Source organism: Bos javanicus, chromosome 5 (assembly GCF_032452875.1).
Source record: "Bos javanicus breed banteng chromosome 5, ARS-OSU_banteng_1.0, whole genome shotgun sequence".
Lineage (NCBI taxonomy): Eukaryota > Metazoa > Chordata > Mammalia > Artiodactyla > Bovidae > Bos > Bos javanicus.
In genome coordinates, this window is record NC_083872.1 from 64,400,528 (window position 1) to 64,425,228 (window position 24,701).

Here is a 24,701-nt window from a genome sequence, read left to right on the forward strand (position 1 = left end):
ATTAAAATAATAAGATGATTATTTTAAAAGACAGAAAAGAAAGAGCAAAGAAAAGAAGGAAAGAGGAAGAGAGGGAAAGAGGAGAGAAGAAGGGAAGAAAGGAGGGAGTTAAAAAAGGGAGGAGGAAGTGGAGGAAAAAAGAGGAAGTTGGATATTTCAGAAGAAATTGCTATTGCTATTCAGAAGAGAATTAATTAAAGCAATAAAATTTGCAAAAGAAATATATGAGAGAGACAATGAATCCTCCATATTTTAAAAAGAAAAAGAAGAAAAAATAAATCTCTAGCCTATCTACTGAAATAATTTATTTACAATCATTGCCAGTTAAATTTGTTCTACTGACTGTGCTTTTTCTATCATTTAAAAGTAACAATTTTCTCATCTGTAATTACAAATGACTCAGGAAATCACCAAGAGTATTTCTATTGTGTCCTGATTTGGCTAAGTGGAGACGAATTTTTCATTGTGAAATAATGCATTTCAGGTATATAAAAGGTTGTCCCATTTGTGGGCTAACTAGCAGTGATAAATGAGACTCTCAATAAAACATACAAAATAGTGAGGATACAGTCTTAATTTGCAGTGTGAAGGCCACAGATTATATATTGGAGGAAAGGGGAAAGGATGTGCCCAAAGCAAATGAATAAACTATAAGACCCTGTAACATTTCTTCTAGCTCTATAATTCCATGAACTTCCTTGGTGGCTCGGTCCATAAAGAAACCACCTGCAATGCAGGAGACCCAGGTTCGATTCCTGAGTTGGGAAGATCCCCTGGAGAAGGAAATAGCAACCCATTCCAGTATTCTTGCCTGGAGAATCCCATGGACAGAAGAGCCTGGTGGGCTACAGACCATGGGGTCCAAAGAGTTGGACATGACTGAGCAACTAACACTTTCAGCCTAGAAACCATGTTTGTGAAAACAATCTAAAGTTGATGGATACAAGCAGCAAGAACAAGGATAGAAATGAAGTGTTTCTATGCTGACGGCTAAGGCTTGCTTGGGAGGAATACAGCACAATGTTTCATTAACTATTTGAAGTGAGAATACCAAAGACAAAGAAAAGGAAAACCATTGTCCTCTGGCTCTGAGGTATATTCTATGACAAGTTTTTATTCTACAAATATCTTTTCTTATGGCAATATTTAACTGAGCATTCCGTGAGAATACACTACTTGATGATAATGGGAGGCAGCCAGAAATACATAATGTGACAGAGAAAAACCAATAAGAAATTAGAACACTGATGTGCATACAGTCATAGAGGGATACAAGGTAAATTACAGGTCAAAGTATACACTCGGACTCTAGATACAGCCCCACCTTAATGATTAAGTGGCCACTAAGTCACTTATCCAGCATGGTCTTGTTTCTCCATCTATAAAATAAAAGAAGTAATGAAGGTAGGATAGAATAAATGATCTCTAACTTTAAAAGTCCTTGATAAATTAAATAATTTAAAATCAAGAATTCTTTGTAGATGAAAATCCAAATTTCAGAACTGTAACATCATAGTACCTAACTGAGCCACAAATAACAAAATATTATATCATAAAATGTTATAATTAGAAGGAATATGGTGTATTCAGTACATTTGAACTGAGGCATAAAGAGGTTAATTAAATGGCTCAAGGTCACATAACTGGCAGGGAGGGAGAGATGGGATTAGAATTTTCCTACTTTTTTCTAACACCTGCATGATGACACTAAGTAAAATCTTTCTCTTTTGGGAAAGTAAGAGGGAGGGAATGCCATCTGAGTGGTTTTGTTAAAAAAAAAAAAAAAAGGGCAAAAAAATTAAAAAGAAAAATGATACCTTTAGATGAAAGCAAAGCAGAGATATATAATCCTCAGAGAACATCTGCAATTAAAGATCTTAAAAGAAATACAGTCAAATTCCCATCTCTTTATGATAAGCTTAGTGACTGCTATTCAATTCACCTAAATTATCCTCACTTTTTACACTGCCAATAAAACTAAAAATTGTGCAAGAAGCCTCAGAGAAATATATCTTAATGGTTAGAACTTCATAGGATGTCACATATAAACCAAAAACATTTACTTAAAACCACTGAAAATCAAGAAAGGGACATTTGGGTACAATATTATTTTGAGAAATAATGCCAAGCTAAGGTAGAACGAGAAAAGTTGTATAGCTCAAATAGTCAAGCCCAAGATCTTCTGTCCATTATACTTGATAGCTTGTCTTCCCAGCTGGGACCAAGAAATATGGTTCCACCAGAGCCACTGAATCCCCAACTAAGATGGCCAAAGAAGTCAGCTTGGGCTGATTTAATTGACTTCCCTCCTGATGATTCAGGTATGAAGAAGAATAAATAGCATTTCCTTTAAAAGACTCAGATGGTAAGGATCTGGACACATTTTCCGCTCTAGAGAAGGGTAGCAAAATAGCTGAAAAAGACTCGGCAAAATAAAAAGTTCTTAGGTCGGCGGTATAAGGTTACATCATATAGAATAAGGACTGGATGAAAAAAAATGTAATTTGAGAATTCCAATACTAAGGATCTAAGTGATGAAACATTAAGTTTATGATATTTTACATAATTCAAATATTCTTCAAACAGAATGATAATGTTCAATTTATGCAATAAGTTTCAAGGTAAACATGTCATAATGATCAGATCAGATCAGTCTCTCAGTTGTGTCCGACTCTTTGCGACCCCATGAATTGCAGCACACCAGGCCTCCCTGTCCATCACCAACTCCCGGAGTTCACTCAGACTCATGTCCATCAAGTCAGTGATGCCATCCAGCCATCTCATCCTCTGTCGTCCCCTTCTCCTCTTGCCCCCAATCCCTCCCAGCATCAGAGTCTTTTCCAATAAGTCAACTCTTTGCATGAGGTGGCCAAAGTACTGGAGTTTCAGCTTTAGCATCATTCCTTCCAAAGAAATCCCAGGGCTGATCTCCCTCAGAATGGACTGGTTGGATCTCCTTGCAGTCCAAGGGACTCTTAAGACTCTTCTCCAACACCACAGTTCAAAAGCATCAATTCTTCAGCGCTCAGCCTTCTTCACAGTCCAACTCTCACATCCATACATGACCACAGGAAAAACCATAGCCTTGACTAGACAGACCTTTGTTGGCAAAGTAATGTCTCTGCTTTTCAATATGCTATCTAGGTTGATCATAACTTTCCTTCCAAGGAGTAAGCGTCTTTTAATTTCATGAGTGCAGTCACCATCTGCAGTGATTTTGGAGCCCAGAAAAATAAAGTCTGACACTGTTTCCACTGTTTTCCCATCTATTTCCCATGAAGTGGTGGAACCGGATGCCATGATCTTAGTTTTCTGAATGTTGAGCCTTAAGCCAACTTTTTCACTCTCCACTTTCACTTTCATCAAGAGGCTTTTTAGTTCCTCTTCACTTTCTGCCATAAAGGTGGTGTCATCTGCATATCTGAGGTTATTGATATTTCTCCCAGCAATCTTGATTCCAGTTTGTGCTTCTTCCAGTCCAGCGTTTCTCGTGATGTACTCTGCATAGAAGTTAAATAAACAGGGTGACAATATACAGCCTTGACAAACTCCTTTTCCTATTTGGAACCAGTCTGTTGTTCCATGTCCAGTTCTAACTGTTGCTTCCTGACCTGCATACAAATTTCTCAAGAGGCAGATCAGGTGGTCTGGTATTCCCATCTCTTGAAGAATTTTCCACAGTTTATTGTGATCCACACAGTCAAAGGCTTTGGCATAGTCAATAAACCAGAAATAGATGTCTTTCTGGAACTCTCTTGCTTTTTCTATGATCCAGTGGATGTTGGCAATTTGATCTCTGGTTCCTCTGCCTTTTCTAAAATCAGCTTGAACATCAGGAAGTTCGCGGTTCACATATTGCTGAAGCCTGGCTTGGAGAATTTTGAGCATTACTTTACTAACGTGTGAGATGAGTGCAATTGTGTGGTAGTTTGAGCATTCTTTGGCATTGCCTTTCTTTGGGATTGGAATGAAAACTGACCTTTTCCAGTCCTGTGGCCACTGCTGAGTTTTCCAAATTTGCTGGCATATTGAGTGCAGCACTTTCACAGCATCACCTTTCAGGATTTGGAATAGCTCAACTGGAATTTCATCACCTCCACTAGCTTTGTTCGTAGTGATGCTTTCTAAGGCCCACTTGACTTCACATTCCAGGATGTCTGGCTCTAGGTCAGTGATCACACCATCGTGATTATCTGGGTCATGAAGCTCTTTTTTGTACAGTTCTTCTGTGTATTCTTGCCACCTCTTCTTAATATCTTCTGCTTCTGTTAGGTCCATACCATTTCTGTCCTTTATCGAGCCAAGGTTTGCATGAAAGGTTCCTTTGGTATCTCTGATTTTCTTGAAGAGATTCCCTAGTCTTTCCTATTCTGTTGTTTTCCTCTATTTCTTTGCATTGACCGCTGAAGAAGGCTTTCTTATCTCTTCTTGCTATTCTTTGGAACTCTGCATTCAGATGTTTATCTCTCTCCTTTTCTTCTTTGCTTTTCGCTTCTCTTCTTTTCACAGCTATTTGTAAGGCCTCCCCAGACAGCCATTTTGCTCTTTTGCATTTCGTTTCCATGGGAATGGTCTTGATCCCTGTCTCCTGTACAATGTCACGAACCTCAGTCCATAGTTCATCAGGCACTCTATCTATCAGATCTAGGCCCTTAAATCTATTTCTCACTTCCACTATATAATCATAAGGGATTTGATTGAGGTCATACCTGAATGGTCTAGTGGTTTTCCCTACTTTCTTCAATTTAAGTCTGAATTTGGCAATAAGGAGTTCATGGTCTGAGCCACAGTCAGCTCCTGGTCTTGTTTTTGCTAACTGTATAGAGCTTCTCCATCTTTGGCTGCAAAGAATATAATCAATCTGATTTCAGTGTTGACCATCTGGTGATGTCCATGTATAGAGTCTTCTCTTGTGTTGTTGGAAGAGGGTGTTTGTTATGACCAGTGCATTTTCTTGGCAAAACTCTATTAGTCTTTGCCCTGCTTCATTCTGTATTCCAAGGCCAAATTTGCCTGTTACTCCAGGTGTTTCTTGACTTCCTACTTTTGCATTCCAGTCCCCTGTAATGAAAAGGACATCTTTTTTGGGTGTTAGTTCTAAAAGGTCTTGCAGGTCTTCATAGAACCGTTCAACTTCAGCTTCTTCAGTGTTACCAGTTGGGGCATAGACTTGGATTACTTTGATATTGAATGGTTTGCCTTGGAAACGAACAGAGATCATTCTGTCATTTTTGAGATTGCATCAAGTACTGCATTTCGGACTCTTTTGTTGACCATGATGGCCACTCCATTTCTTCTGAGGGATTCCTGCGTGCAGTAGTAGATATAATGGTCATCTGAGTTAAATTCACCCATTCCAGTCCATTTCAGTTCGCTGATTCCTAGAATGTCGACATTCGCTCTTGCCATCTCTTATTTGACCACTTCCAATTTGCCTTGATTCATGGACCTGACATTCCAGGTTCCTATGCAATATTGCTCTTTACAGCATCGGACCTTGCTTCTATCACCAGTCACATCCACAGCTGGGTATTGTTTTTGCTTTGGCTCCATCCCTTCATTCTTTCTGGAGTTATTTCTCCACTGATCTCCAGTAGCATATTGGGCAGCTACTGACCTGGGGCATTTCTCTTTCAGTACTAGGACCACAGCCTTGTCTAGTCCAAGACGGGTGGGTCATGGTGGAGAGATGTGACAGAATGTGGTCCACTGGAGAAGCGAATGGCAAACCACTTCAGTATTCTTGCCTTTAGAACCCCATGAACAGTATGAAGTCAGAATGATAAATAATGACAAAAATGGTAAGGTCCTTGTATGAGAGCTTTAAGATCATGAAGTGTAATCAAGTATAACTAAGTCTCAATTTGTGTCTCAATTCACAGAATAAAAGAAATGTTAAATGCAAAATTAAAAGATAACTATCAGTAATTTTGGAGGCTTTCCAGGTGGCTCAGTGGTAAAAGAATCCGCTTGCAATGCAGGAGATGCAGGTTTGATCCCTGGGTAAGGAAGAATCCCTGGAAAAGGGAATGGCAACCCACTCCAGTATTCTTGCCTGGGAAATCCCATGGACAGAGGAGCCTGGTGGGCTACAGTCCATAGGGTTGTAAACAGGCAGACACAACTTAGTGACTTAGCACACTATAGTAATTTTAAGGCAGTAATTACCATGCTTAAAACTACTGAAGTGAAATGAAATGATTCAGATCTGAAAAGACTAACTTGAATAATTAAAGCAAAGGAAAAACAGATAGGAGAGGAGACACATGAACAAGGTCACCTTTCTTCTGATGAAGGACGACAGAACATTTGACTCATTCAGAGGACTCCTCACACTGTCACTAAACCATTAGGTTTCCTGGCTAAAACATTGTCAATAAAATACTGTTGATGGTTATACATTTTTTCACCCTCCATATCATAGACTATCACGTTATTTGAAATATAATTCCACGGGTTAAAGAGGTTTAAAACCCGAGAGACCATTCATGAATGACAGAGAGAAAGCATGTTAGCTTAGTTTGAGGATTTCAAAGAGGTTTGTCAAAGTGGCCATGGCTTATAAGAGCAAGACTCTACTAAAAGAGTTCATTCTTAGTGAATAATCCCATAATTCGTGAAGATACCCCAGAAAGTAGGGAGGCATCATTGAGTGGTTTATCCCATCAGTCCCTAATCTTTTTGGCACCAGGGACTGGTTTCATAGAAGACAATTTTTCCACAGACCCAGGGAGTGAGGAGAAGGGTGGTTTGGGGATGATTCTCACAAGGAGCACACAACCTAGATCCCTTACATGCACAGTTCACAGTAGGGTTCACGCTCCTGTGAGAATCTAATGAATGTCACTGACCTAACAGGAGGCAGAGTTTAGGCATTAATGCGAGTAATGGGGAGAGTTTGTAAATACAGACAAGCTTTGCTCACTCTCCTGCCTCTCACCTCCTGCTGTACAGCCTGCTTCCTAACAGGCCATGGACCAGTACCTATGTGTGGCCCAGGGGTTGGGAACCCCTGGTTTATCCCATTCCCATGCCAAATGTACACGTGACTAACATGGTCCTGGCACTTCTTCCATTTTCCCTGTGTGGTCTTTGACTTGATCTGCACTCTGCACATACTCATCCTCAGCAACATTCCTACCACTTTCAACATGTCAAGTGTTGAGCACCTGGTGCTTCTCCAAATTCATCTAAGCCCAGGGGACTCGTGGCAACATGAAACAGGAACCATCAGACATAATTAACTTCATCACATGTAACTAAATACACACAGATTCCAGTCCAAATAAGTGGCACTTACTTATGTCCATTTAAGGCTGCATGGTGTAAAGCCGTGTAACCCGAACTGTCTGTGCAGTTCACATTGGGGCCTCGCCAGATGCTGCAAATAAAGCACAAGCACACAGTTAACAGGGGAGCAGAATTGTGCTTTGCAAAATAGTCAGCAGCATGTTTCAGATGAGGATTTTACTCATGTGAAAACAACTGCCACCTTTCCTGCACTCCCCTCAGAACAATGTCTTTATTCACTTATTTGATGAAGAGAAATTATTAGTGAGTAAGTTTGAGTGAACTCCGGGAGTTGGTGATGAACAGGCAGGCCTGGCGTGCTGTGATTCATGGGGTCGCAAAGAGTCGGACACGACTGAGCAACTGAACTGAACTGAAAGCTACCATTAGAAATTATTAGCAAATGCAGACCCCCTGGTATTCCTTAAATTTGGACCCCAAAATTCCCTGTAACTTTCAGTCATTACTTAAATATTGGATCCAATTAACGTTCAACTATTATATTCTTTACCAAGAAGAAAGATTTAAGTCACCTGCCTCCTCCTTTTCAACACACTCATTCTGAGATGGCAGTGGTTTGCATAAGTTATATTTTTGGATATGGAAAGAATATAAACACTTCTTGCTGTTCCATTGCTAGCAAGAGAATGTAAAACATTTTTCACCCTTGAAAATATAATTAGATTTGATTATCACAGACCATAAAAAGATTCTAATAGTTTTGAAGTTATTTTACTATACAATATATTTTGACGATAACATATAACTATAAGAAAGAATCCATTTTATCCTTGATCACTACAATTATAGAAACTATAGTTTAAAAAAAATAGGTATTGAAAGTTTTCCAAAAGTAAATCTCCCCAAAAAACTCTGATGTTATCAAAGCCATCAAAACTAACATTTAATGACAAACTTGGAGAAGGAAATGGCAACCCACTCCAGTATTCCTGCCTGGAGAATCCCATGGACAGAGGAGCATGACAGGCTACAGTCCATGGGATTGCAAGAGTCAGGCACGGCTTGGCGACTAAACCACCACTGCCAATGACAAACTAATTCATGTATTCACAAAATATTTATTGTGTACCAATTGTATGTCACATATTAAGCTAAGTACTGAGAGCACAAAGTCATAATTCAAGGGCCTTCTTTACAAGAGCAGAGTCTAATGGAGAAGAGAGACACATAAACTAACAAGTACAGGCTAGTAAGATAATCCAGGTACCAGAGAGCACACAAGCATCTCTGAGAAGAGAATAAACAGCTATTCAAAATGAGAGATCACAACCAAGTTGAGACAGTGAAAATGAGTAGAATGTTCTTATTCGACAGTTATAAAAAGTCAAACCAATAAGATGCAGAGATCAATTGAAGGAAGGATACAATAGGAAGGATACAAAAGTACAATAGTTAGCACAGAATCACTCAAGTTAAATGTCTAAGTGACCGAAAGGAAAATGACATTAACTAAGCTGTGAAAAGAAAGGCAAATCTGCTGGAGGAAGACAGTGCAGATGGAAAGCAAACAATGACTTCAGGCTTGGAAACATTAAATTTCAGTTATCTGACATACTTATATAAAAGTAAGGATCTCCAGAAAACTATGAAAATATCTAGTTACAAGCATGGTTCTTAAGTTAGACAACCTGATTTCAAAAACCTGGCTCCATTACTTGCTGGGGGTAGCCCTGGATAAAGTATTTAATCTCTCTCAAGTATTTAATTCCTTGTCTGCAAAATATAGATGATGATAATAGTACTACTACCTTAAAATGTTGTGAGGATCAAATGAATCAGTACTTATAAAGCACTTTGGGCAGTAGTTGAACATAGCACTAGCATCTATTATATTTTTTATGTTTGTTCAATAAATTGTTATATGATAAAACCAAGGGAGTGCTTGATTTCAGACTCTCTAAGAGACAGGCCATCAGCTGGGCATGGTGGCATGCACCTGTAATCTCTGCTACTCAGGAGGCTGAGGCTGGAGGACTGCTTGAACCCAGGAGTTCTGGGCTGCAGTGCACTATGCCAATTGGGTGTCCACACTAAGTTCAGCATCAATATGGTGACCTCCTAGGAGAGGTCATTAGGCTCAAATACCTCAGTGGAAAATCTGTATATGAAGGCAAGGTGAAACCTTCTCTCAAATGTTGATATTAGCCAAAATATCAATCCCTGGATGAAAAAAAAAAATCAAACCTAAGTTAGGTAGATAGTTCCAAGTTCAACGCAACTGAAAATCTTAAAACTTCCCAGCCCTCACTGAAGTGGTCAGAGAACTTATATGAACGTATATTGTGAGGAAAAAAAGAAAGAAAGAAAAATATAGGACGGACAGTAGAACCATGGATAATTAACAATACTTTAGGGTCCAACATAGGGAAAAAGTTACATAAAGAACACTGAGAGTTGCCCAAGAGTAAATAAAACCAAGATAAAGCATTATACAATTTAAAACAGGAAACTGTCCCCAAAAAAAGAAATGAGATAAGAATTAAACTATTTGATAATAAAGAAGGTCTTGAGGAAATTAATGATGTAATATAACCAGTCAATTGTAAGATTTTAACTTTATTTTTATCTTAACTTCATTTCAATCCAGTGGTTTATTTTCTTTAGTGGTAGCTTACCTCCTGAGAATAAAAAAAAGTGACAGTTAAACCAGGAAAGTTATAAGATATGAATATGTTTTACAATTTCGTTATTATTGTTAGACTTTTAGCAATCTTTTTTTTTCTAAATCAATCCTTGAAGCATTTTTAGTCTCCTATTATGTTCTGAAAATTTTTATACCTTTGTTTCTCTTGCTTATTTACCCATCTTGCCCTATTAATTTCCACCTTTGAGCCTTTACTCATGCCCTTCTACTAACCTATGATAGATTTTCTAAAAAAGCATATCTTACCATTCTTCAAAAGCCTAGATCAAGATTCATCTGCTCCAATAATTTTTCTCTAAATACTGAATACAACAGTTATTTAACAAATATACGCTAAATTATAAATCAAATAACTGATTATTTTTAATGAATAAATTAGCCACAGGTAAAAACAAGTGTTAAGACAAATTCAATGTACTCATTTAAAATAATGTGAAATCAAAAAAATAATAGTAATAATTCAAGAGGCAAAAGAACAAAAAAGCAGAAGAGAGAAACAAGGAAGATTTGATACAAATACAAACGAAACTCTTAGATGATAGATTTAACCATATCAATGACAAAAATAACCACATCAACAATTACAATCACTGTTAATTATCTAATCATCCCAGTTCAAAAAAATATCATCAGACTGGATTAAAGAAAGTAAGACCCAACTGTATGCTCACTACAAGAAATTAGCTTTAAACATAGAGATACACAGGGCTTCCCTGATAGCTCAGTTGGTAAAGAATCTGCCTGCAAGGCAGGAAACACCAGTTCGATTCCTGGGAACCAGAGATCAAATTGCCAATATCCACTGCTGCTGCTACTGCTAAGTCGCTTCAGTCCTGTCCGACTCTGTGTGACCCCATAGACGGCAGCCCACCAGGATCCTCCGTCCCTGGGATTCTCCAGGCAAGAACACTGGAGTGGGTTGCCATTTCCTTCTCCAATGCAGGAAAGTGAAAAGTGAAAGTGAAGTCGCTCAGTCGTGTCTGACTCTAGCGACCCCATGGACTGCAGCCTACCAGGCTCCTCCATCCATGGGATTTTCTAGGCAAAAGTACTGCAGTGGGGTGCCATTGCCTTCTCCACCAATATCCACTGGATCATCAAAAAATCAAGAGAGTTCCAGAAAAACATCTACTTTTGCTTTATTGACTATGCCAAAGCCTTTGACTGTGTGGATCACAACAAACTGTGGAAAATTCTTAAAGAAATGGGAATACCAGACCACCTGACCTGCCTCCTGAGAAATCTGTATGCAGGTCAAGAAGCAAGAGTTAGAACTGGCCATGGAACAACAGACTGGTTCCAAATAGGAAAGAAGTACATCAAGGCTGCATATTATCACCCTGCTTATTTAATTTAGATGCAGAGTCAGTTCAGTTCAGTTCAGTCGCTAAGTCGCGTCCGACTCTTTGCGACCCCATGAATCACAGCACGCCAGGCCTCCCTGTCCATCACCAACTCCCAGAGTTCACTCAGACTCACGTCCATCGAGTCAGTGATGCCATCCAGCCATCTCATCCTCTGTCGTCCCCTTCTCCTCCTGCCCCCAATCCCTCCCAGCATCACAGTCTTTTCCAATGAGTCAACTCTTCGCGTGAGGTGGCCAAAGTACTGGAGTTTCAGCTTTAGCATCATTCCTTCCAAAGAAATCCCAGGGCTGATCTCCTTCAGAATGGACTGGTTGGATCTCCTTGCAGTCCAAGGGACTCTCAAGAGTTGGAGTACATTATGCAAAATGCCGGGCTGGATGAAGCACAAGCTGGAATCAAGATTGTCGGGAGAGTATCAGTATCCTCAGACATGCAGATGACACCACCCTTATGGTGGAAAGCAAAGACGAACTAAAGAGCCTCTTGATGAAAGTGAAAGAAGAGAGTGAAAAAGTTGGGTTAAAACTCAACATTCAGAAACTGAGATCATGGCATCCACTCCCATCACTTCATGGCAAATAGGTGGGGAAACAATGGAAACAGTGACAGACTTTATTTTGGGGGTTCCAAAATCACTGCAGATGGTGACTGCAGCCATGAAATTAAAAGACGCTTGCTCCTCAGAAGAAAAGTTATGACCAACCTACACAGCATATTAAAAAGCAGAGACATTACTTTGCCAACAAAAGTCCGTCTGGTCAAAGCTATGGTTTTTCCAGTAGTCATGTATGGCTGTGAGAGTTGGACTATAAAGAAAGCTGAGTGCTGAAGAATTGATGGTTTTGAACTGTGGTGTTGGAGAAGACTCTTGAGAGTCCGTTGGACTGCAAGGAGATCCAACCAGTCCATCCTAAAGGAAATCAGACCTGAATATTCATGGGAAGGACTGATGCTGAAACTCCAATAACTTGGCCACCTGATGTGAAGAACTGACTCATTTGAAAAGACCCTGATGCTGGGAAAGATTGAAGCTTGGAGGATTAGGGGACAACAGAAGTTGAGATGGTTGGATGGCATCACCAACTCAGTGACATGAGTTTGAGTAAACTCTGGGAGTTGGTGATGGACAGGGAAGCCTGGCATGCTGTAGTCCAGGGGGTCACAAAAAGTCAGACCTGAGTTAGTGACTGAACAACAACAACAGAATTTCAAAATACATGAAGCAAAAAACTGATACTATTGCAAAGAGAAATAGACCTATACACTTATACTTGGAGATTTTAATACCTCTCTCTCAATAATTGATAGAACAAGTAAACAGAAAATCAGTAAGGGGATATAAGACTTGAATAACACTACCAACCAAATTGGGGCTTCCCTGGTGGCTCAGACGGTAAAGAATCCACCTGTCAATGCAAGAGACTGGGTTCTACCCCTATGTCAGGAAGATAGATCCCTTAGAGAAGGAAATGGCAATGTGCTCCAGTATTCTAGCTTGGAAAATTCCATGGACAGAGGTACCTGGTGGGCTACAGTCCATGGGGTTGCAAAGAGTTGGACATGACAGCATGCATGCACACACACACACACACACCCCAACCAACTTGACCTGACATTTATAGAACCAATGCAATAATAGCAGAATACACATTCTTTTCAAGTGAACACAGGACATTTATCAATATATACTATATTGTGGATCATAAAACAAACCTCAATAAGTTCAAAAGATTCAAATAACACAAAATATGTTCTCTGACTCTAATGAAATTCAATTAAAAATCATTCACAGAAGAGTATCTTTAATATCCACAAATATTTGTAACTGAATAACACATAAGTCCAAGATAATATCATAAAGATTTTGGAAAATATTTACAACTGAAAGAGAAAGAAAACACAAAATATCAAAACTTTTGGGACACAACTAAATATCTAAAGGAAAATTTATAGTATTAAAATGACACTAATAGATCAGAGAGGGGTTCTAAATTGATGATCTCAGCTTCTACTTTAAAAAATAGGAAGAGTATATTACCCCAAAGTAAGCAGAAGAAAGGAAAACAATGAAATAAAAAACAGGCTAACAAGAGAGGAAATCAAAAAGTGATTTTTAAAAAATATGCTATAAATTTAAAAACCTATAGGTAAACTGATAAGGATAAAAATAGAAGATATAAATGATCAAATCAGGAGTAGAGAAGTAGTATCACTATATATTCTAAAGACATGAACAGCAGGAGAATATTTTTTAATAACATTATATCAACAAATTAGAAAACTTAGATGAAATGGGCAAGCTTCTTGAAAACTACCAAAATAATCTTTTTAAAAAATGTATAACCTGATAGCCCTACATCTATTAAAGAAACTGAATGTGAACTTGTAATTACAAACATTTCTCACAAAACAAAAATAAACCCTCCAGGTTTAAATCGCTTCAGTGGGAAATTATGCCAGGTATTTAAAAAAGAAATAATATCAATTTTACAAAAGGATTCCAAAATATTGTAGAGGCACAAATAGTGCCTAACATTCTATGAGATCAGCATTCTATGAGATCAAAAACATATGACAAAAAAGAACTACAGATCAATATATCACTCATGAATATAGATGCAAAAATTCTCAGCAAAATTCTAGCAAGTTGAATCCAACAATACATAAAAACAATATTACACCATGATGAAATGGAGTTTATTTCAGGAATGCAAATTTAACATTCATAAATTACTATACTAACAAACTAAAAAAGAAAAATCTTGATTATCTCAACACATATGGAAGTAATATTTGCCAAACTCCAACATCAATTCCTAACAAAAACTGTTAGTAAACTGGAATAGAAAGAAATTTAATCAACTTATAAAAGACATCTTTTTGCCTTTTCATACCATTCATGTGGTTCTCAAGGCAAGTATACTGAAGTAGTTTGCCATCCCCTTCTCCAGTGGACCACATTTTTTTTTTTAGAAATCTCCAGCATGACCCGTTTGTCTTGGGTGGCCCTACATGGCATGGCTCATAGTTTCACTGTTAGAAAAGGCTGTGGTCCACGCAATCAGTTGATTCGTTTTCTGTAATTGTCGTTTTCATTCTGTCTGCCCTCTGATGGATAAGGATAAGAGGCTTTGGGAAGCTTCCTGTTGGGAGAGACTGTGGGGGAAACTGGATCTTGCTCTGATAAGTAGGACCATGCTCAGTAAATCTTTAATTTTTGTCACTCTGCTTATTTAACTCATATGCAGAGTACATCATGTGAAATGCCAGGCTGGATGAAGCACAAGATGGAATCAAGATTGCCAGGAGAAATATCAATAACCTCAGATGTGCAGATGACATCACTTTTATGGCAGAAAGCGAAGAACTAAAGAGCCTCTTGATGAAAGTGAAAAAGGAGAGTGAAAAAGTTGGCTTAAAACTCAACATTCAAAAAACAAAGATCATGGCATCCAGTCCTATCATTTCATGGCAAATAGATGGGGAAATAATGGAAACAGTGAGAGACTTTATTTTAGAGGGCTTGAAAATCACTGCAGGTGGTGACTGCAGCCATGAAATTAAAAGATGTTTGCTCCTTGGAAGAAAAGTTATGACATTTATTAAATGTCATATTAAAAAGCAGAGACATTGCTTTGCTGACAAACGTCCATCTAGTCAAAGCTATGATTTTCCATTAGTCATGTAATGATGTGGGAGTTGGACTATAAAGAAAGCTGAGTGTTGAAGAATTGATCATTTTGAACTGTGGTGTTGGAAAAGACTCTTGAGAGCCCCTTGGACTGCAAGGAGATCCAACCAGTCCATCCTGAATATTCATTGGAAGGACTGATGCTGAAGCTGAAACTCCAATACTTTGGCCACCTGATGTGAAGAACTGACTCCTTGGAAAAGACTCTGATGTTGGGAAAGATTGAAGGCAGGAGGAGAATGGAATAACAGAGGTTGAGATGGTTGGATGGCATCACCGACTTAATGGACATGAATTTGCGCAAGTTCCAGGAGTTGGTGATGGATAGGGAAGCCTGGCGTGCTGCAGTCCATGGGGTCACAAAGACGTGGACATGACTGAGTGATTGAACTGAACTGAATGGATAAAAGACATCTACAAAAAAGTTGTAGCTAAAATCATCTTAATGATAAAAGACTGAGTGCATTCCTCTTGAGATCAAGAATAAGACTTTCCTGGTGGTCCAGAAGTTAAGAATATACCTGCCAATGAAGGGGACATGGGTTTGAGCATGCTCCAGCAGGATTCCACATGCCTCCATGTTTGTGATGGGCATAAACTATGAGAAGTATGCCAACTCTCTCAAGATTGTCAGCAATGCCTCCTGGACCATTAACTGCTTGATAACCCCGGCCAAGGTAACTATGACAACTTGGGCATTGTTAGGACTCACAACCACAGTCAAGGCCAGCACTGCCACTCAGAAAACTACAATTTGAAGAAAGAATCATATAAAAGCACATTACATAAAAATGCAAGATGAAGCAAGTGCTAATGTAGAAGCTGCAGCAAGTTATCCAGAAGATATAATCAAAATAACTAAATATCATGCCCACCGTGATAGTGAAAGTAGCTCAGTTGTGTCTAACTCTTTGTGACCCCATGGACTATACAGTCCATGGAATTCTCCAGGCCAGAATAGTGGAGTGAGTAGGTAGCCTTTTCCTTCTCCAGTGGATCTTCCCAATCCAGAGATCAAACCCAGGTCTCCTGCATTGCAGGCGGATTCTTTACCTGCTGAGCCACAAGGGAAGCACAGTAAACAACAGATTTTTCGATATAGACAAAACAGCCTTACATTAGAATACAATGCCATCTAAAACTTTCATAGCTAGAGAGAAGTCAGAGTCCGGCTTCAAAGCTTCAAAGGACAGACTGACTCTCTTGTTAGGAGCTAATGTAGCTGGTGACTCAAAATTGAAGGCAATCATAAATCAACTATCAGATCAGATCAGATCACTCAGTCGTGTCCGACTCTTTGCAACCCCATGAATCACAGCACGCCAGGCCTCCCTGTCCATCACCAACTACCAGAGTTCACCCAGACTCACGTCCATCGAGTCAGTGATGCCATCCAGCCATCTCATCCTCTGTCGTCCCTTTCTCCTCTTGCCCCCAATCCCTCCCAGCATCAGAGTCTTTTCCAATAAGTCAACTCTTCGCATGTGGTGGCCAAAGTATTGGAGTTTCAGCTTTAGCATCATTCCTTCCAAAGAAATCCCAGGGCTGATGTCCTTCAGAATGGACTGGTTGGATACCCTTGCAGTCCAAGGGACTCATTTCATGCAAAGATGGGCACAATAAAGGATAGAAATGGTATGGACCTAACACAAGCAGAAGATATTAAGAAGAGATGGCAAGAATACACAGACAAACTGTACAAAAAAGATCTTCACGACCCACATAATCACAATGGTGTGATCACTGACCTAGAGCCAGACATCCTGGAATGTGAAGACAAGTGGGCCTTAGAAAGCATCACTACGAACAAAGCTAGTGGAGGTGATGGAATTCCAGTTGAGCTATTCCAAATCCTGAAAGATGATGCTGTGAAAGTGCTGTACTCAATATGCCTGCAAATTTGGAAAACTCAGCAGTGGCCACAGGACTGGAAAAGGTCAGTTTTCATTCCAATCCCAAAAAAAGGCAATGCCAAAGAATGCTTAAACTACCGCACAATTGCACTCATCTCACATGCTAGTAAAGTAATGCTCAAAATTCTCCAAGCCAGGCTTCAGCAATATGTGAACCATGAACTTCCTGATGTTCAAGCTGGTTTTAGAAAAGGCAGAAGAACCAGAGATCAAATTGCCAACATCCGCTGGATCATGGAAAATCAACTATATTTCAATTTAAAAAATAAATCAATTAATTAAAAATAAATTCATCATTCTGAAAATCCTAGGGCCCTGAAGAATTATGCTAAATCTCCTCTATACTCTATAAATGGAACAAGAAAGACTGGATGACAGCACATCTGTTTACAACAAGGTTTACTGAATATTTTAAGCCCACTTATTACTCTGGAAAAATACTCCTTTCCAAATATTACTGCTCAATGACAATACATCTGGTCACCCAAGACCTCTGATGGAGATATACAATGAGATTAATGTTGTTTTCACACCTGCCAACACAACATCCATTTTATAGCCCACAGATCAAGGAGTGATTTTAATTTTTAAGTCTTACTATTTAAGATACATTTTGTAATGCTGTAGCTGCCATAGATAATGATTCCTCTGATGGATCTGGACAAAGTCAAATGAAAACCTTCTGAAAACAATTTACCCTTCTGGATGCCATTAAGGACATTTGTGATTGATGGGTAGAAGTAAAAATATCAACACTAATAGGAGTTTGGAAGCAGTTGACTTCAACCCTAATGGATGTCTTTGAGGGCCTCATACTTTATACTCATACTTCAGCGAAGAAGTAACTGCAAATGTGCTGGAAATAGCAAGAGAATTAAAAGTGGAGCCCAAAGAGATGACCAAATTGCTGCAATCTCATGATAGACTTTGAACATGTAAGGAGTTGGTTCTTGTGAATGAGCAAAAGAAGCGGTTTCTTGACATAGAATCTATTCTGATGAAGGCACTTTGAAGAATGTTAAAAGTCTTCAAAGAATTTAGAATAGCACAAAACTTAATGAAGCAGCAACAGGGTTTGAGAGGATTGACTTCTATATTCAAAGAGGCTCTGATGTGTGTAAAATGCTTTGAAACAACACCTTCTGCTACAAGAAATAATTCAAAGAAGGAATTAATAGATAGGGCAAACTTAATTGTTGTGTTATTTTATGAAATTGCCATAGCCACCCTAACATTCAGCAACCACCACCCAGATCAGTCAGCAGCTATCAACATCAAGGCAAGACCTTCTACCAGCGAAAAGATTACAACTTGCTAAAAGCTCAGATGATGTTTATCATTTACTAAAAATAAAGTATGTTTTAATTAAGGTATGTCCACAGCTTTTTCAACATAATGGTACTATACACTTAACAGACTACAGCATGGTATAAACATAACTTCTGCATGCACTGGGGAACAAAAATATCCATGTGACTCACTTTATTGCAATATTTGCTTTATTGCAGTGGTCTGGAACAAAGCTCACAATATCTTGAAGGTATGCCTATATGTACTGCTGATCTGTTTTAGGGGTTCTCTTATAGTAACCAATTTCTCTATTCTGGCACTAGAATCAGATTTTTTAGTATTATTTATAATTGGTGGCAGTAGATCCCATAATTCCTTCACTTCACAATTTTTTCCTGCAAATTTCTCTACATGTCTATGGAAAAAAGTATTAATATGAAGACTACAGGCACAAAAATATGTATAATTTTAAAAGTAAAGAAGAGATAGCTTATAAAAAAGGGAAAAATTAATCAGGATTCATCTACACCATGGATTATGCAACTGTTAAAACAAATGTTTGACCTATATATATTGACCTTGAAAACATATTAAATGAAAAAAAAAAAAAACAAGTTGCATAATATTGTGTGAGTCAATGCCCTAAATGCCCTAAATGTTTTACCTACATTAACTCATTTACATCCATATAACTATAAGACAGAGACTATTATCATTACCATTGTACTGATGATAAATATTTACATTAACATAGAAAAGTGCATGCAAAAATAATCACCTCTGAATTGCTTTAATAGTCAAAATTATCAAGTTATTTTTCATGGAAAAATTTTTATAAACAATAAAATATGAGGGAGAAAAGATAGGTTTGCTCCAGATTGTGAACAGCCTTGTAACATGCCAAATAGCTTAGTCTGTTCTAAGCAACTTGGACCAAGAGGTTATCAGAAAGATACTAAGCATGTTTCTGGGTTGGGTCAGTGTTACAGGAGAGCTCTTGTGACAGGAAAGTGAAGAGAGTGAACAAATTGGTTTTAGGGAGTCAAGTTAGCAGTCTGTTTTAACAATCTGGGGAAGAAACAAAAAAAATCAGAACTAGTGGAGATACAGAGGTAGAGAAGAGGTAGGAAATTCTGGCAGATATCAATATGCCTAAAATAAAACCTAATGGATGTGGTACCCATATGAATAGGATAGGAGCCAAAGAATAACTGAGGTTTCTACATGCATGAGTGAAATGCATGGATGATGAGGTATCTTCATTAGAGAGGACTGCAAGGGCACTGGTGTCCCTTGGGGAAAGTCAAGTTTCAGTTAAAGCTGACTAGCATACTATATTGCCCAGGAATACCTTTGGCAAAGGATGGAAAAGAAATGAGAAAATACTGTAAATTAACTCAAATTATTTTCAAATTTCCTGCATGTTATTAGACCTTATAAATATTTAGTAGGGGAAGATACTGGTATTTATAACTAAAATAAGATTAAAGGTCTGTAGATTTCATTTACCTATACCCTCTCAGTTCCTGGCTATTTTAAAAAAGGAATTAATTATAATAGGAGCATGGGGAAAACATATCCAGTGCATATCTTCTTTCCTAAACAGAATAAATGTGGATACATCTTTTTTTAAACAAGGATGTTTAGAATAGAAATTTAGCATACATATAAATATAGTTGACTGCCTTAGGCATATATCCACATATCCATAGAACATCTACACACATTTGAAAGATTATAAATAAGCCAGACCCAGACCTCCCAACTAAAACCTTAATTTAAAATTTTGCTACCTATTTTAATATTATTACATATTTATTCCCCCAAAAAAGGAAATTTATAGGTTTTTGGTCTTAGTCTAATACACACTAAATTCCATCTCTGATACAGACTTATCTATGTTTTCAATTCTGTATGTTAGAATTTGTGCCCACAATGAATGGTCTGAGACAATAAGAGAGCCCCAATTACCAAAGATTTAATTTCTGTTGTTACACTATTTGTGCTAGTATTTCAAATTGGATTAATATGTTTCAGAACAAATATAAACAGATAGGTTTTCCACAGAGGTTTTAAATAACCTGGATGTTCATTAGTGAGAATATTGTGTTCCCTAAGCTCTCACATATTTAACATTATACCTAAATAAAGTCTGAGTTTCTCAGGCCAATATTTTCATGTATAGCAAATAAAACTTAAACACAGCTACTCCACAAACTGATCATCATTATACCCTCTACCAACCTATGGGACAAATCCTCAAGGAGCACATAAAACTTAACAGTTTTTCTTGATTCTTACCTGACTCTAGACACTTGAGATCACCCCAAGGCTTCAGATATGAAAACGTACAGAATGTGCACTGAATGCCTCAAGCATGGTCAGAGTATGTAGGAATGGTCTTCTTATATATCAGATGATTTTCAGGCAATGAAAACAAAGCCCTCATTTTCAATTTGTATCTTAATAGTTTGCTTCCACCTGTGGATGAACTGGACATGTACACGTGCTCTAAGTTAAGTTCTCATCTCCATAGTGATGATGTAATTTTATTATCATGGGCTAAAAGTGTCTCATATGAATGTAATGAATCTGGAATAATGTAAGCCATACATGTAAATTTAAATTTTCTAGTAGCCACATTAAAAAGATTTTTTAAAAGAGATTAAATTTTGTATATTTTATTTAACTGAGAATATCCAAACAGCATTTCAACATGTAATTGATGTAAAAATTATTGACGTATTTTTACATTTTTTGCACTGCTTTCAAAATCAGTGTCTATTTTACATTAAAGCACACTGCAATTAGAACTAGCCATATTTCAAGTGCTTGATAGCCTCATGAGGACAATGGCTACTCGATCACACAACATAGGGGATGCGCTCAATTGCTTCAGTCGTGAATTTTGAAAAGACTGGTTCAAAACTGGGAAAGGAGTACGACAAGGCTGTATATTACCACCCTACTTATTTAACTTACATGCAGAGTACATCATGTGAAATGTCGGGCTGGATGAAGCACAAGTTGGAACCAAGATTGCCGGAAGAAATACCATAACCTCAGATATGCAGATGACACCACCCTTATGACAAAGAGCAAAGAGAAACTAAAGAGCTTCTTGATGAAAGTGAAAGAGGAGGGTGAAAAACTGGCTTAAAACTCAACATTCAAAAAACTAAAAACTAAGACCATGGCATCTGGTGCCATCGCTTCATGGCAAACATGAAGATGGGGAAACAATTCTTTAGGCCAGAATACTGGAGTGGGTAGCCTTTCCCTTCTCCAGGAGATCTTCGCAACCCAGTAATCAAACCCAGGTCTCCTGCATTGTAAGCAGATTCTTTACCAGCTGAGCCACAAGGGAACCCCATGAATACTGGAGTGGATAGCCCATCCCTTCTCCAGTGCACCCCTTCTCCAGCCCATCCTTTCTCCAGCAGATCTTCTCAACCCAGGAATTGAACTGGGGTCTCCTGCACTGCAGGCAATCCTGCATTGCAGGCAGATTCTTTACCAACTGAGTTATCAGGGAAGCCCTGAAACAATGGACAGTAAGTTTATTTTCTTGGACTCCAAAATCACTTCAGATGGTGACTGCAGCCATGAAATTAAAAGACACTTGCTCCTTGGAAGAAAAGCTGTGACAAACCTAGACAGAGTATTAAAAAGCAGAGACATTACTTTGCCAAGAAAGGTCTGTCTAGTCAAAGCTATGGTTTTTCCAGTAGTCATGGATGGATGTGAGAGTTGGATCATAAAGAAAACTGAGCACCAAAGAATTGATGCTTTTGAACTGTGGTATTGGAGAAAATTCTTGAGAGTCCCTTGGACTGCAAGGAAATCAAATCAGTCAATTGTAAAGGAAATCAATCCTGAATATTCATTGGAAGGACTGATGCTAAAGCTGAGGCTCCAATACTTTGGCCACCTCATGCAAAGAACTGGCTCACTGGGAAAGACCCTGATGCTGGGAAAGATTAAAACTAGGAGGAGAAGGGAACGACAAAAAAGATGAGATGGTTGGATGGCATCACCTACTCGATGGACACGAGTTTGAGAAAGCTCCAGGAGTTGGTGATGGACAGGGAAGCCTGGTGTGCTGCAGTCCATTAGGTGGCAAAGAGTCAGACACGACTGTGTGACTGAACTGAACTGAAAGGAATACAGACTGAGGCTACCTCCTGGGTGTGGCAGTATTTATCTGTGGAAAGATATGGACAAACCAATTTAGGAGTAAGGACAAGGGAAAAAGGGTCATAAACCTTGCCATGGGCCATCACATTGTATTAATATAAGAAGACATCCTTTGGCCCTTTGCCTTCCTCCTAGCAAAGTGAAGAAGGGATTCAGGGGCAGAGGGAACAGGAAGGTGAGGGAATAAGTATGAGTGCTATCTCCATATTCCCCTCCAGACTAAACTGCTCACACAAAGGCAGAAAGCTTTGAATGTAACATGAGAATGAGATTTTCAAACAGACAAGACCAACAAAAATGAAGACATAAACCAGTATGTGTGTATTTAGTATCTATTTTTTGAAATGCCTGTTCAATATTTGTCCATTTTGTGTTGGGTTGTGTGCCATTAAAATTGTTTTAATTGATTTTTAGGAGTTCTTTACATGTTTGGTTAAGAGTCTCTTGTCTCTCTCTCACACACACACGCACATAGAGTTGCTCAACTTCATTAGTCATCACAAAAAATACAAATTAATATCTCAATGAAATATCACTGTCTATCTACCAGAATGAGTAAAATGAAAACTAAGTGTTAGCAAGGATGTGAAGCAACTGGAATTTTCATATGCTGCTAGTAGAAATGTAAATTGGTATAAACACTGAAAAGTTATTTAACAATATTTATTAAAAATTCACATACGTATAGCCTATGACTAGCAGTTCAAAAATTATGTGGTGCTAGTGGTAAAGAACCTGCCTGCCAATGCAGGAGACATAAGAGACATGGGTTCTATCCTTGGGTTCAGAAGATCCCCTGGAGAAGGGCCCAGCAACCCACTCCAGTATTCTTGCCTGGAGAATTCCATGGACAAAGAGCCTGGCAGGCTACGGTCCATGGGTTCACAAAGAGTCAGACACAACTGAAGCAACGTAGCACTTACACATCAAAGACATGTACAAGCAAATACTATTCACAATAGCAAAAAGACTAACCATCAATTGTAGACAAAGAATAAGCTGGAGTATATTCACAAAGCACAATACTACACAGCAATGAAAAGGAATATATTATTGTTATTCTCCACAAATGAATGAGTTTTACAAACATTAAATTGAGCTCTCAAAAGTCATATATAAAAGACTTCATACAAAAGACATATATAAAATTCCATCTGAACAAGTTCAAAATGAGGAAAGCTAATATGTTGTGTTAGAAGTCAAGACAATAATTACCTTTAGAGGAAATAGTAACTTTAGAATACAGCACAATTAGGGTTTCTGGAGTCCTAATAAAATTCTATTTTCTTGATTTGGATTCTGACCACAAAGATGTAACGACTGAAAATTCATCATTATTTTACAACTATGTAGTTAATTTTCAATGGATTTTATTTAGACAAAATAAGCAGAAATAAGTCTTAATAGTTTGAATGTAACTATTTTAATAATAGAAAGTAAAAACACATAGAATTAGAATTAGATATTATTAAACAGCGTGTTGCTCATCCACCAGAAAATAAAATTTCTATAGAACACAGTGGTAATAGAAACTGAAAAAAAAATTCTAAGATTTATACCTCATGAATAAGAATTTTCAATTATTTCAGTTAGATAAATTAATCTTTTTTTTTAATTGAGATATTATTCTGATTCAAGTTCATTTGGCCAAAGAACTTTCTTTAGGAATTTTGTCTGAAATGTCTGTCTTGGTACCTTTCTTGAGTTCCTGCATCCAAGTCCAATGTGTGTGAAGGTAGGGGGAGGAGGGCTTCCGACACAATACCAAACAATTTTTGGACACCAGCAAGGTGTCTGAGAATTCAACTTAATTCAACTCAATTCTGACACTATCTATCGAGAGATAGCATATTCCGCAAGTGAGGACCTCTGTCCCACAAGACTGCCCTCCACTACAGGTGCCAATCCAAAGCCCAGGTTGTTACTTGTGCTTCTGACCAACCAGCTACAAATGAGATCACAAGGCCGGGTTGTTACCTATACTTCTGACCAACTGGCTATAAGTCAGAGGTTCATTCCTACAACTCCCTCCTTGGCTGCAATTAATTTGCTAGAGCAGTTCACAGAACTCAGAACTCATTTCACTTACTAGATAACTGGTTTATTATAAAAGGATATAGCTTAGAAACAGCCAGCTAATGAGATACAGAGGGGAAAGGACTTGGAATTTCCATGCTCTCTCCAGATACAGCACTCTCCCCAGTTTCCCCATATTCACCAACCTGGAAGCTCTCTAAATTCAGTCCTTTGTGGGATTTTATGAAGGCTTCATTACATAAACATGATTG

At 38.2% G+C, this 24,701-nt stretch overlaps 1 protein-coding gene across 4 annotated transcripts in view; it reads right to left on the minus strand.

Moving 5' to 3' along the window:
• The window catches only part of ANKS1B (ankyrin repeat and sterile alpha motif domain containing 1B), a 1,160,119-nt gene that overhangs the window by 1,009,439 nt on the left and 125,979 nt on the right, over positions 1–24,701 (minus strand). For all 4 annotated transcript variants that reach the window (XM_061417010.1, XM_061417008.1, XM_061417009.1 and 1 more), the window contains exon 2: positions 7,301–7,381. In XM_061417010.1, coding sequence (XP_061272994.1) covers positions 7,301–7,381 — 81 coding nt within the window. The remainder of the gene's footprint in view (positions 1–7,300; positions 7,382–24,701) is intronic.